Raw genomic sequence first — 15,294 nt, 5'->3', positions numbered from 1 at the left:
CGTAGATTCCGGATTTTAAGCCGCTACTTTTTTCCCACATTTTGAACAGCTTTGAACTTTGCGGCCTTTAATCCAGAGCGGCTAATACATGATTTTTTTCATGCCGCCTCGTAAACATTTTGCCTCATAACAGTAGACCAATAAAATTGATGAGTAGTTCACAGAGGTCCAATGAAATTGTACGATAAATCAAGCGCACTTTCACAATTAAATTATTGTAAATCAGTCATTTGTACTCACCCTCATCAACATGGAAAACACTCGAAGCATTGTGCTGCCTTATGGCAGTTACTTAGTTTATAATATTTTCGCTTAGTAATTCATTTTCTAGTTAAAGTTAGAAGAGTTTTAACTATATTTGTTTTCTGTACTACATCGCGGGATGCTATGACGTCACACCCGGTTTCGCAGTGTCTTGTGGGAAAACGCCGGTTTGCGATAAACGGAAAGGAGGGAGGGAGCACATTACGCGAGCGGCTTTGGATCTGAGCGAACGCTGCTTTTAAGTTAAAGGCGATCAATAACTTTTCCTGGTAGGCTGCAGTATATATATTTTTTACCAGTCGTTAGGAGATATTGGAATGTTGTTCAGTAAAGAAGTATACGCAACGTATATTTAAAAGTAGCCGCGTAACGGGCACGGTTCGAAAAAAAGCATTTGCAATATGTATTTGTTTTTGTTACCATATGGATTTAATTAAAAGTTAAAAAATCCTCACGTGTAATATCTTTCTGTGTAAATATCTCATATTACAACGTGGGACACCTACGGCCGAAAATCCGGTGCGGCCTAAAATCCGGTGCGGCCTTTACAATTAAAAAATTGATTTTATTTCTAAAATTAGAGCCAGCGGCTTTTAATCAGGTGCGCTCTGTAGTCCGGAATCTACGGTAATACTTATCTGCACTTAAAGTAAGAAACTTGGAAGAAATGAGATTAGGGGAGGAAGTAGTGACATTCTGGAGCATATCACTATTAAAGATGATTTAATGATCTTGAAACTGCGATGGATAAATTTTCAGGGCCTGATAATCTCTCTGTGGACATTGTGAGGGCATGGTTTAAGAATAAGGAGTAGGTCATTTAGGACAGAGTTAAGGAAAAACTTCTTCTCCCAGAGAGTTGTGGGGGTGTGGAATGCACTGCCTCAGAAGGCAGTGGAGGCCAATTCTCTGGATGCTTTCAAGAAGGAGCTAGATAGGTATCTTATGGATAGGGGAATCAAGGGATATGGGGACAAAGCAGGAACCAGGTATTGATAGTAGATGATCAGCCATGATCTCAGAATGGCGGTGCAGGCTCAAAGGGCTGAATGGTCTACTTCTGCACCTATTGTCTATTGTGAAGTAAAAGGTGACCATTATAGCCTTAGCAAATACTTTAGCATCTTTGTTAGCACTGGAAGACTAGAATAGCTCAAAATTAGATTTAATATCACCGGTATACATCATGAATTTTATTTGCAGCAGCGCATATTACATAACAATGAAAACTGAATAAACTATAAATATTAAATAGTTAAATAACTAACGCAAAAAAGGTAGCAAGATAGTGTTCATGAGCTCAATGAATGTTCAAGAATCTGATGGTAGAGGGGAAGAAGCTGTTCCTGATTTGTTGAATGTGCAACTTCAGGCTCCTTTACCCCCTCCCTGATAGAAGCTAATGCTGTTCCTTCATTTAGGACAACAGAGATAAGCCAGGGAACTACAGAGCATCAAAGCATGTATCAGTACTGGGAAGTTATTGGAAGGAACTCCAACAAGATTTGTATTTGGAGTACCAAGAACTGATTAGGGATGGTCCACATGGCTTGGTACCTGGTAAATTGCATATCCGGAGTTAAGAATTTTTTTGATTTTACAAGGTCCCACATAGTAGACATATCTGGAATATTAGAACATGGACAGCTCAGCACATCACAATAAGATTCACCTCTGGGGGCCATGTCTACATCTATTTACTTCAAAAGCAGCCAATATTAAGATCCTACATATCCTCACTCCCTCCAACCATCACCCCTATGCTACAAAGTAATAAAATAATCTGTATGGATGGCATGCAAAGCAGTTTTTCCACAGTACCTAGGTGTATATGACAATAAGCTAACGAGTTATTTCTGTGCACTATCTTTAGAAAACTTATGGGGGGGGTGGGTAAAGGATTTTCACTATCCACCCTATATGTGCTGCTCTAGTTCCCCTTCAGCCTCCTCCACTCCATGGAAAAAAACCCAAGCTACAGTCTTTCCTTAAGTGAAATATTCTACCCCAGCCAACTTCTGGGAAACTTCATCTTCACTAGTCTTTTCAGGATTACACAAGCCTACCAATGTTTTATCAAGTTATAACTCTTATCTCTAGTGCACCTGTTAATAAAGGCCAGCATCCCTTAAGCCTTCACTATCTTATCTTGCTGTACTTACATACTTAGGGAGCTGTGAACTTGTGCATCAATACTCCAAGGCCCTACAATTACTGGTGCATAGCTCATTCTTAATCAAACTGCAAAAATACATCACCTATTAATGTTGCAAATATTTACACAAGAGAAGCTGATTCACAAAGATATTCTACATAATTTGCTTAAAAGTTATTTTACCAGTATTGCAACTTTCAGGATGAAGTCAACAACACCAACAATTCTGCCCCACACAAGTTGCAGCAGCAGCTCATATTAAAGTGTAGCCATAGTGCTGACAGAGTAGAATTCCACTGTCTTTTAACTCTACATTTGTTGACAATTATTTAATGCTTTCCTTAATGACACCAGTTGAATCTGAGTGAATATACAAATTTTGTCTGACACAAAGAACCTGTAACAAGCAGACAGAGGCCTATTATCACAGCAATTATAATTTGAAAAAAAAACCTGGGTCACATAAACCTTACCTCGGCTGATGCGTTGCTTTTCTCCTGACAGAATTCCAGGTGTGTCAATGATGCTAATGCTTTCAAGCACAGGATTCGGTAACTGGGCACACATAAATCTAGAAAACAAGTTCTTATTAGCAATGAATTTCAAGCAAATAATTCAAATTTATGCACACAGAAATATAATAGTTGTTGGAATACATTAGTTTAGACCTGGAATGAGTAACCAGGCTAGAATTACAATTTCTGAACACCAAGCTTTTAAAAAAAAATCAAAGAACTGAAAAAATCTTACTTCCTAATTCTTTGTTTTATAAAAGTTTATAATTGGATGCCTTCTTTATTGCTGATTTGCCAAATTCACTTAGTAGCCCCCTTTTATGTATACCTGCTCATTAATGCAAATATCTAATCAGCTAATCACATGGCAGCAATTCAATGCACAAAATCATGCATACATGGTCAAGAGATTCAGTTGTTGCTCAGACCAAACATCCAAATGGGAAAGAAATGTCATCTTTGATGGAATAATTGTAGATGCCAGACAGGGTGATTTCAATATCTCAGACACTACTCATCTCTTAGATTTTTCTGTACAACCTTGAGTTTAGGGAATTATGCAGAAAACATCTAACAAGCAGCAGTAGTCAGCGAAAATGCTTTTAAGAGGTTGGGGGAAAGGCCAGACTGATTCAAACGGACGGGAAGTCGACAGTAACTCATAGCCATATGTTATAACAGTGGTGTGCAGAAGATCATCTTGAATGCACAACACATTGAACCTTGAAGTATGGACTACTGCAGAAGACCAAACCAGATTCTCCTCCTGAGTGTAATAAACTGGCCACTGAGTGTAGATGGAGGCCTAGAGTTATAATGTTTATTGCAAGGACAATTTGATTCAGAAACTATTCTAAATTTCAGAATTTAAGATGCATTGCATAAATAATATTCCAAGTTATTTGTCCAAATCAAAAGAAAATTATCAAAGTACATATGCCATTATATACTACCTTGAGTTTTTCTTAGCAGCATTTAAAGACAATACAATTTATGAAAAATTATAAAGACTAACAAGCAACGTGCAAAAGAAAAACATTCTGCAAGTTTAAAAATAATTCTGATACCACAAGTTGTAGAGTCCTTGAAAGAGTCTGTAGGTTGAGGAATCAGTTCCAAGTTGAGGAGAGAGGGAGATCTGGAAAGCAACCATCCCATTTCTAGTGGCTTAGCAATATGAACATTGAGTGTCAGATACGATATGAAACAACTAGCATCGTTACTATGATAGAGAGGCTGAAGCATCAAGGACAGAACAGAACAAAACCATATTCGGCCATTTTGTGCAACTCTTTAGACTGCTGTAAAGAAAAACAATCAACTAGCACAACTCATTGCTCACTGCCTACGCAAAGGTGGGTGGTGTGTTACTTCCAGCATTGTGTTTGCTGCTTTAGATTTCCTGCACTTCTGAATTTCTTGTATTTGCAGTGTATTGATCTTCATTGTTGTAAAATGATGCTTGAGGGGGAAATCCCTCTTCAAAACTCTATCAGGAATCACTTGACAAATAATTGCTCAACTCCTCTTAACTACATCACCAATTCAAAACCAAGGTCATCCTCTTCAGCCAGTACTGTAGTAAACAGATGGTTGTGCACGTGCAGGCATGAAAGCAGGGATCCAACTCAACATTGACTCAATCATGAAAACATTCTGAATCCATTAAACATTTACCAAACAAGATCTTCAAGAAAAAAAAATGCAGCTATGAAGAGAGTATTAAAAACAACATTTTCCAGATTGCAGGATAATTCCACAACATTGGGAAGACATTGAAATGCTAATTCATAAGTATAGCTTTCAGCTATTAAAACAATTACAAGTGACTCTAAATTTGGCACAATGTTCTTGGACTGTACGACAGTAAAGAATCCTGCCTTCCTGTTTGCTTTCAAAGCCGACTACAAAATTAGATGCCTCAAAGCGCAGGAGATGTACCACCAATTCTGTCCTTGCAGAATTCTCCAAATCCACATCCACGAACAGTATTCCTAGTAGTACAACATTCCTATCCTTGAAGATAGTCCCAATGCCACTTTGCTCTTTTGTCCAAAATCAAATTCTTGAAATTACTATTTGAGTCTGAGGTCTGCCACATTGAGTTACATTTATATTTAATGAAGACTGGACAAGAATTAAATTTTATCCAAGTGAATTTCTCGATTGACAAAGAAAATATGCTGGAATTATAGAATGAAATTGCTGGAAATACAGCTGAAATTATAATTTCAGGTCAGAGCCTAACTTCATTACATTTGAGCTCCTATCTTCATTCTAACTCAATGTATTTAAGTTTTCTGACTGTACTAAGCAAGGTGAAGTGAGATAAATGAGAATGCAAAGATTCTGTAGATATACAGTAACCATCCATGTTTTTGCTGCATTTTGGATGTGGACTTTGGATTATAGACTATTTTTTAGTCTTATAGATTTTATATTTGTGTTTTTTTGCCCCATCATTTCTCGGGCTGGAAGAGAGATTGGGGGGGAGGGGGGGCTGATGTGCCTGATCTGTTTTGCTCATTTTTTGTGTAACCAGATAACCACTGAATATCTTTTTTTTTTAATTGATAAGGTGCACTTACACATTCACCTTGGTAATGCTAAAATAGCTGCCTATACCTTTAAGAGAGAACTGTGTTGTCATTTCACATGGGTGAAGTAGAACGAATAGTTGCATGTTCTAGAAAGGATAACGTTCGAATGTTTTTCCCAGGTTTGGTGAGGAAAGATTTTCACCAGTAAATTGATCAGCACTAGATAGCTTGATTGTGAAGCTCCTTAATTGCCCTAATAGGTTAGTCTTTTTAGTAACTCAACTAGAAAGCAATATATTGTAAAAGTTTATTTGTCTTTGTTTCATAACCGAATGCAAATGTGTTAATCTCTGTTCACATGGCGTGAGTGAGGAGAACTCATTTCAAGGTCTAGCCTATGTGTTTGGAAGTTAAGCACGTGCATGCCAAACATGAGTATATCGCTTAGTTGAGGTGAGGAATTTATTCATATTTTCAATGTTGTGGGCAAGGTACAGGATTGGTAGGATTCTAATGTTGTTTGTAATTTTTTTAAGATTTGTCACTACCATATTGGTTTTGTACATGTTTTAATTATTTTCATATTGTATATGTAACAAGAGTGTGGTCTGAAGTTAAGCTCAGATTGTAATAGCAGGAACTTCATTTATTTAATTTTGTCATTTCTATTTTGATACCCTCTTTCTGCAATAAAACATCTAAAACAAATAAAGGAATTTAAGAACCAAAAACATATTTGTTGTCCTGCATGTGCATTTTTCCCCAGGCTACAAAATTTGTGCAGGGGGGAATTTGGGAGTCAATGTGCCTGTTCTGTATTTGTTTGATTTTTGGTGCAGATAGGGGATTTCAGTCAATGTGCCTGATCCATTTTGCTCAGGTTTCTATGCAGAGAGCTATTTGGAGATTGATGTACCTGATCCATTCTGCTCTGATCTCCTAAGCGTTTCGAGGAAACTAGTCCAGATTTTTGTTATTTAAATTTTAATTTACTTACAATAAAATAAATTACCCCAAGAGTCAAGCACAAGGATTGAGAAGGGCCAACAAGATAGTGATTGAAGAGGTAGCTTCCTTTCAATGGACAGCCAGAATTAGATGGGTTAAGCAATTTTGGAGCACATGGGAATCAGATAATGTGGGAGAATGAGATGAGAAAGGCTTCAAACACGAGAATGAATCAGATATACTGTACAAGCTACACTCATGTCCATTTTTGATATTCTCATTAAACAAACCCACATTCTTTTAAGTGAAGAGATTCAAGTTTCTGTAAATTAATTCTCTGGCATATCCACAAAGACTAAGAAAACATAGCATACATAAAAGTAAACATTATAAATAATTTCTAATTTTAATGCATATTTAATCTATCAGCGCAAAACTAATCAGCTTTTGATGTCATGACTGCATTGCATTTAAGGAGGTCAATAAGCAAAATTCTATGCAAAATCTTCACTAGAGTAATCCTTTGTAGGCCTTAAGATGAAATCATGAAAAGATAGAAGCTTACAGTTTCAGAGACCTAGCATTCTCATTATTTAGCAAGCATACATTTCATTAATGTTGAAGTAAAGCAAATACAGTCATTTCCATACAAATTCAATAAATTCATGTACATTATATGCTGATACAACAACCTAAGGAGAATTAGCAAGAAACATTAAAACATGTACAGCATACTTGACATTATGCTGTACATTAGTTTAAAAGCAAGGATCAAAAAGTAATAATTCAGCACATCAACAAGACAGCCAATTACAGAAATACAGTATATACATAATACTGGTAAAGAGTAAAGTTAAAGCTTTTTCAAAAATGGGAATTTACTGCTATTGAAATCTGGTTTTCTTGAATCTAAAAGCATCTCTTTGGAATGTAAACTTCGGATAAACTTGTTTTATCAATTATGAAGGCTTTCAAGGTCAGCAATGAGTAACATTTACAGGAAGTATCAATGTGTCCAACCATGACACATCTGCCAGAATCATCTCCAAATCAGACCTTGAACTAGAAGAAGAGTTGAAAGTCATCCAACAAATTGAGGGGGGAGTTTCTGGCAAAGGATTTCCGGAGAGCAGGGGCTGCTAACAAACACAAGTGTACTACTGGGTCAGGGAAAATGAAGGAAAACAGCTCATGCCAATGAGTTCAATGCAATAGTTTCCTAGGCTGGACTATTAGATTCTAATATTCTGCCGTCGGCAGAGGTGCTCCTTTGGGAGAATCGTTTGTTGTGGTGGTAGTTTTGGAATGGGCAGAGGAATAAATGTAGAAGTAAATGGGAAAATCGTTAGGGGGTAAGCGTTACAGAATCTGGACAAAGCCTGGCAATGAGCCGAGACATTTGAAGAGACGGTAAACCAAAATCATTAAGCTAACAATAGAGATATCTAGACCAATAGCTTTAGTCCAAAAATATTCCAAATTTAAACCTCTATACCCTTCAGGTAGACTAGATGAATCAGATGAAAGGTCTCAAGCCAAAACATCAACTGTTCATTTCCCTTCACAGATGCTGGCTGATGTGCTCATTTCCCCCAATATCCTGTTTGTTGCTCCACATTCCAGCATCTGCAGCCTTTTGTCTCAATTTCTACAAGCAATTCAAAAATACTTGTGAATCTAAATACATTAAACCAAGTTGAAAAAGGAAATGCATCACTCCACACTCATCACACCACTTTAAATGCTAGAATTTCCAGAAACGTGAAAAATTACCTTTAGTAGTTTCTAATGTACTGCAATATTATTCGCATTTCATAAGCAATGCAAGTTAATTCATTCCACAGTACTTCCAAGAGCAGAATACACAGTTTTAAAAACTTCAAGCAAACTTCAACTATGCAGTGCCTACGAACAAGGTAACCTGCCTCAATGATTTAGTCCAGTAGCATTCACATTCACTGATGAAGTATCTTGAGAGGTTTGTAATGAAACACTCCAATTTGCCTACCATTGCAACAGGTCCACAGCAGATGCCACTTCATTGGCTTTTCACTTGACCTTGCAACATTTGGACAGTGAAGATGCATACAACAGGATGCTCTTCATTGAAGAAAGCTCAGCATCATCATATCATCAAACTAATAAGCTTCCAGACCTTGACCTCAAATAGTCTTTGTGCAATTGGATCCTCTATTTCCTCACGTGCAGACCACAGTCAGTTTGTACTGACACAGACATCTCCTCCACAAACTCCATCAGCATAGATGCACCTCAAGGCAGTCTGCTTAGACCCTACTCTATTCACTTTACATTTAAGACTTACGGCATTAGAGCTTGGCCTACTTAAATTTGTGATGACACCACTGTTGTTCACTGAATCGAATGTGGTGATTAATCACCATAAGGGGGAGGAGACTGAAAATTGCCAAGTTATACAGCAAAAACATCTCACTCAATGTCACCACAATCAAGCAGCTTATTATTGACTACAGGATGAGAAAACTAGAGGTCCATGAACCAGCCCTCATCAGGGAATCGTAGGTAGAGAGGGTCAGCAAGTTCAAATTCCTTACTGATATCATTTCAGATCTGTCCTGGATCCAGCACTCAAGTGCCATTATGAAAAAAGAAAAAAATCACAACAGCACCTCTACTTATAAGTTTGCAAAGATGGGGGTCTAACAAACTTCTATAGACATATGGCGGAGAGTATATAGACAGCATGCATTACTGCTTCCTATGGAAACACCAATGCCCTTGAATGAAAAAGCCTACATAAAATGATGGCCCAGTCCATCACAGGTAAAACCTTCACCACCATTGAGTGCTGTTGCAGGAAAGCAACATCCATCAAGGAACCCACCACCCAGGTCATGCTCTCTTCTCACTGCTACCAACAGGAAGGTTGTACAGGAGTCTCAGGTCCCACACCACCACATTCACTTGCCCTATCATTGAACTGTTCCCACAACCTATGGATTCACTTCAAAGGACTCTTCATCTCATGTTCTTAATATTTGTTTATTTATTTATTTATTTTTTCTTTTGTACTTGCAATTTGTTGTGTGCAGTCTTCCACTGTGTTTCTTAGATTTACTGTGTATGCCCACAAGAAAATTAATCTCACGGTTTTATATGGTGGCATCAACTTTAATAATAAATTTATTTTGATCTTTGAAAAGGCAAAAGGAAAATAAAAAGTCTCTTCAGGAAATGCTGCAGAGTCACCCAAAAATATCTTAAAATGGCTAGCACAAATATCAATATGCATCATGACTTCAACCCAATCCAACAAATCACCGAATTATGTACCTTTACCGCTTTTCTATTCTTTCCAGTTCTCCAATTTCACATTGTTACTCAAACATTTAAACAGCCTACTTAAATTTTTAATGTCTTTCCAGAACCATCTATAATGCATTGACACAGCTGTATGGAGGTTATAGATAGACAAATTTTATCCTGAGATTCTCTGAGACTAAGCTAATAAATTTGTTTGATATTTAATACATTTATAACATAGGAATTATAAATTCAGGTTAAGGATAGAAAATTTCAGGGGAAGTCAAATGAACGACCATCTTATAGAAATCAATAAGGTTTCTGTTAAATCTAATCTGCGTGCAGATTAAAGAGCTGAAACTAAATCCACATATATTTTAAACAAGATGACAACTTAGATACAGAAAGAGAAATAATGCCGAGTATTCAAATTCTAAATATTGGAAGTAAAATTTAATTAAAATTGCCAATATTAACAGCGAATCTGCTCAAGGAATATTGATTGGTATCCTTATAAATAGAAACAAAGGGTGTACTTCAATAAGAATACTCAGCCTGTAATACCAATTCAGACTTGGATATCCAATCTGTGGATTACCAGCTGAAGAGTGCCCCACTTTGCATGTTTTAATTTTTTTTAAAATTTGAGATACAGCATGGAACAGGCCCGTCTGGCCCTTTGAGCTGTGCCACCCAGAACTCCTGATTTAACACAAATCTAATCATGAGACAATTTACAATGACCAGTAACCTACCCCAACTAGTACATCGTTGGACTGTGGGAGGAAACTCATGCACTTGGAGGAAACCCACGCAGTCACATGTAGAATGTACAACCTCCTTACAGAGAGTGTAGGATTGTAAATGGAATATTTATTAATTACTGGATGAATATTATTCATTCTGTACTTACCAGTGAACCCAAATACCAAAGAGACAAGTAGTTAGCTTTTAAATGTTTTCCTTTTGGCTTGCCATACACATTGTATACCAACTTTAACATGTCTAAGACTAACAAACCTGTTCAAAAATGCATTGCCAAAAGCATTAAGTTTCCGGAATGGTTTTTTTGGATCCACCACCAAAGCATTTCCTGGAATCACACCTTCCACATCCCCATTCATTACAGCAATGAAACAGTCAGTTGTTGGTTCAGGCCCAATTCTCATTCCAGGGAAGTCTTGTTCCAGAAGGTATCTGAATCAGAATCAGAAAATGGAGAATTTGCAGCATACAATACAGACATTTGATTGACATGAGCACCAACTGTTTGGTTTTCATCAATCATAATCCCTACAGTTTTGCTGAAAAGCAGCAGCAAGGCATACAATGCCCAAAGTTACTTGCCACACTGAGTGATTTGCTGATCTGTACTTCAAACCAATTTACTTTGCTTGTACAAGTTGAGTACCCCTTATCCAAAATCTGTAAACTCCAAAATGGGACTTTTTGGAGCATTGACATGATATCACAAATGGGAAAATTCCACAAGTCGCTGGAAAGGTTCCCAAGCAATGTGTAGGTTTCAGTGCACCACAGACAGTTTTGAGAAGTGACCTCACATGCATAATGAGCAGCAGTTAATAAAAAAATAGAAAAAACACTGCATAAAGCAAAAAATTAAGCTCTTGATCGTGTATCAGTGTTGGAGTGAACATTGTGGCTTAACAGTAATGAAACAAGCAAAGACCTATCATGACAAACTGAAAATTGAAGATAATTGTGAATATTCAGCAGGCTTTAAGGGCACAGCATTATTTATCTTAAAAATTGTCTACTGATCACAAAAATCTAGCACCAGAACAAGTCAACGATGCTGTGTTGTTATACTTTACATAAAACTTGTAGACTACAAATAGTGTACTGCAACCTTTTAATAAAAATATAGCACCACAGAAGAATAAACGCCTGCTGTTGTTCAACAGCTGAATCAATTATTCTCCCAATGCTGTGTTGCTTTTGTTACCCAAAATGCATTATGTTAATTGTATGTAATAATTTTTTTATTGTGAACTACATGTGATGAACAAGGCAAGAACAAGTGCAAGACAAAGACTGCTTACCAGTAGCATGCAAATTCAGTGTCAGAAATGATGGCAATCCCAAGATATAATTATATATTCCAGAATACAAAATAACTTAAAATCCTAAATACTTCCGTCCCCAATCATTTTGGATAAGGGGTACTCAACCTGTATTGGCATAGTAACAAAACTTCAGTGTTCAATTTTCAACATTGTGTCTTTTGAAGCAGGATAAAACATACCATATTTTTATGGTGGACGAACTCAGCCAGGCAGCAACTATGGAAGAGAAACTGCCTGGCCTCCTGAGTTCCTGCAGCATTTTGTGTGTTACTTTGGATTTATAGCAGCTACAGATTATCTCATTGTTGGTGGGCATATTTTTACATTGCTATGCTGAAAGTGTGATTGCCAAATCCTAAATTAGTAACAAACACTAACCCTGGAGTCTTTAAGATGCACCTGCACCATCATATTCAGTATGTAACAAATCAATCCTTGGACCCAAAGAAATACAAGCCAAGTTTGGCAAATGGCCCTACAAGAGCCCAACCCCTGCCTTTTCCTCCAAGGATTTTGTGGACCAATAGTCTATTGGGTGGTAAAAATCTTTCGTAGCTAAGGCAGGAACTAAAGGCTGAAGAGCCCAAATTGTTACTCATCTAGGACAGGAGACAATAGGATCAAAGCCTATAACCTAGGCACAGAGTAGTTCTAATGAGGTTAACTTGATGCAAGCCTGTAAGTAAATGACAAGGTGAGTGCCAGGTTGGTTGAAAAAGTCAATCAATTTCAGTTCAAGAGAACAGCAAAACGTTAAGTACATAAATATGCAACAGGTGGTAAGGTTCTGAAAAGGACTGACAGTTCAGGTGGTGAAGCAGAAATAATGGTTGTCATTAACTGAGGCCACAAAATACAAGAGCAGGCAAATCATAATGAAACTATACAAGAGAGTAAATGGGCCATAATTTGTCCACTGTACACAACTACAGTTACTGAATCTCAAGAACATGCAAATCTCTAGAGTTGGATGAAATTCAATGCTGAAAAAAAAAGGTGATCCTTCTTTTTACACGAAAGGTGACAGCCTAAACTAGACAATGCAATTCTACAGGGAGAAACAGAAACCCAAATGTACCTCGGGATATTTAAACACAGCAAATAGAAGCCTCAATTAAAAGAGGCTCAAAGCCAAACGACGCATCTTCAAAGTGATCAGCAAAAGACCCCGGATAACGCTTTGGAAGCGAAGACTTTCGGAAGAGTGTAAAGGAATGGAATCAGATGTATTTTCTTGTAAAGGGCTACCAGATTATCCACTGTTGCTATTTACTCTGTACATCTCCACGATTTTTACACAGACCTCAATTTGCAATAAAACTGGACCTATTAAGTTTACCTAGAACAGGAGATCCGATTCAAGGTGGATTCTTACGCAAGCCCTAGGCGTGGTAAATAGGTAGAAACAGCACACTGAATATTTACACGACGTAAATTTAAAGTCATTGAGAGGACTGAGGGAAGGGTAGCAAAATGTTATCAACCAAAACCTGCAAATCACAGCCTGAAAAGATGGAGGCAAAAACCTAATCCTCATCACGTTAAAAATTATCTGTAGCACCCAAATTACTAATCTAGGATGATTGTGCTAGAAAATAAATTGCTGTATAATCTCCCGTGCCGCGAATTTCCCCTATCTTCCTTCCATACCCACACGTTTGCAGCCAGATACAGCGCCCTACTAAATTCAACACCTTGCAACGCCGAACACCCCGTCCCCCACAGCTCCCGTGTCTCCCGGCGTTACCTGATGAAGGTGGTCTTGCCGGTTGAATACTGGCCGACCAGCAACAGCATGGGCTTGTTATCAAAATCTGCATCCTCTAGCGAGGGCGAGTGGAATTCATGGAAGCGGTAATGTTGCTCCAAGGGAAGCAGCTTGGTTTTGTAGAGTTTCTTCAGGCCGTCTGTCACCGTCTGAAATAACTCGGGATCCTTCTTACCTCGCTCGTTTCTCCCCAGCCAACTGAACATGGCGATTGACACTTTTAAGAGAATATAAATCTCTTGGCAGCTTATGTATTTATTTGCCTCGAGTTAAAATTCCCCCAAGGGAAAAAATTGCAAACGAAAATTCTGCGCAATTTTATTTTTAAAGGGACAATTCTTTATGCTAACAAAACCAGCTTAGCAGGCACCGCTGCCTCCCGGCTCCAGTTAAAGAGCCAAGCCGAGCAACGGTTCCGCCCACCGCGCGCCGCCACTTCCGATGACGCAATCACTAGCCCTTCTGCGCCGCGTGTGGCTCGGGACGGCATCGTTGGGTTTGCATTGGGCGAATGGCGGTCAACGTGCACAACTGTCAACAACACCGACTAGACTCAGTCAACCGTTAACGGCCGTATCCGAGAACCCACTTGGCTGTGCCATCTATTAACGATCAGACCATATTATCAATTTGACTTATGACGACTGAGCTAACGGTGGATGGTCAAAGTGGATTATCAGCTCAGTCAACCGTGACAACTGTTGATGACCACATTGAAGAATTCATGCAACCCTGCCAACGGAGCTAACCATCTATGCCCAAATCAGCAACCCAGTTAAGGGAACCACTGGACCCACCTATCAATGCCATGCTAGTAGACCGGCCAACCAGGCAAACTGATTCTGTCTTTTAATGAAAACCAGTTAACTAACTGAGCAAACATAATGGTGAAATTAATTAACTGACTTAACCAATAGCCTAAACACCTAACACTCAATCAAATTATTAAGGTTATTTGCACTATCATCAGCGGCCAAACCAATACCCTGTTAACAACTGTGCAAGTGTATGGGGTCAACAAGCAAGACAACCAAGCCAAGTAAGTTAATGGGCTAAACAGATAAACTGAATTATTTGATCTAATGAAGCAAATACTTGAATCAATTGTTAGCTAGAAATCAGGTTTACCATCGCTGCTGTATTTCACAAAATATGTTGTTTTCTAGGAACAGTCCAGTGCAAGATGTAAAAAATTACTAATAAGTTTCAACAACAAAAATGCAAAAGAGGAATAAAGAGGTAACGTTCATGGATCAATCATAAATCTATGGTTCCTAAAACATTGAATGTGTGTCTTCAGGTTCCTGTACCTCCTCTTTAATGGTAGTAATGAGAAGAGGGCATGTCCTGGATTATGAGGATTCTTAATGACGGATTTACCTTCTTGAGGCACCACCTCTTGAAGGTTTCCTTATTGGTGAGTAGGGCTGTGCCTGTGGTGGAGCTAGCTGAGCCTTGAATCCTCTGCAATCTTTTGCGATCCTGCACATTGGAGCCTCCATACCAGGTGATGATGCAACTAGTCATGATACTCTCCAATGTACATTGTAGAAATTAGTAAGACTTACCAATCACCTCAACACCTAATGGAGTAGAGCTTCTGGTGTGCTTTTTTCATGATTGCATCAGTGTGTTGGATCCAAGACAGATCCTCCCACCATGTTGATAACCAGTGACTTGAAGCTGCTCACCCTTTCCACTGCTGATCCCTCAATGAGAATTGGTGTGTGTTATC

General features: G+C 38.2%; 1 protein-coding gene across 2 annotated transcripts in view; it reads right to left on the bottom strand.

Moving 5' to 3' along the window:
* LOC140733148 (EH domain-containing protein 3) overlaps window positions 1-13,983 on the bottom strand; it is a 76,299-nt gene extending 62,316 nt beyond the window's left edge. The window contains exons 1-3 of one of the 2 annotated variants that reach the window (XM_073056068.1): window positions 13,539-13,983; window positions 10,725-10,901; window positions 2,893-2,990 (exon numbers count right to left, since the gene is read on the bottom strand). In XM_073056068.1, coding sequence (XP_072912169.1) covers window positions 2,893-2,990; window positions 10,725-10,901; window positions 13,539-13,765 — 502 coding nt within the window. In that variant the 5' untranslated portion in view covers window positions 13,766-13,983. The remainder of the gene's footprint in view (window positions 1-2,892; window positions 2,991-10,724; window positions 10,902-13,538) is intronic. The other variant, XM_073056069.1, reaches the window with a different exon arrangement.
* Window positions 13,984-15,294: the final 1,311 nt, after the last annotated feature.

The sequence above is a fragment of the Hemitrygon akajei genome, chromosome 9 (genome assembly GCF_048418815.1).
Source record: "Hemitrygon akajei chromosome 9, sHemAka1.3, whole genome shotgun sequence".
NCBI classification, from domain to species: Eukaryota; Metazoa; Chordata; class Chondrichthyes; order Myliobatiformes; family Dasyatidae; genus Hemitrygon; species Hemitrygon akajei.
Note: the sequence above shows the minus strand (reverse complement) of the source record. Positions and strands in the feature narration are given on the sequence as shown.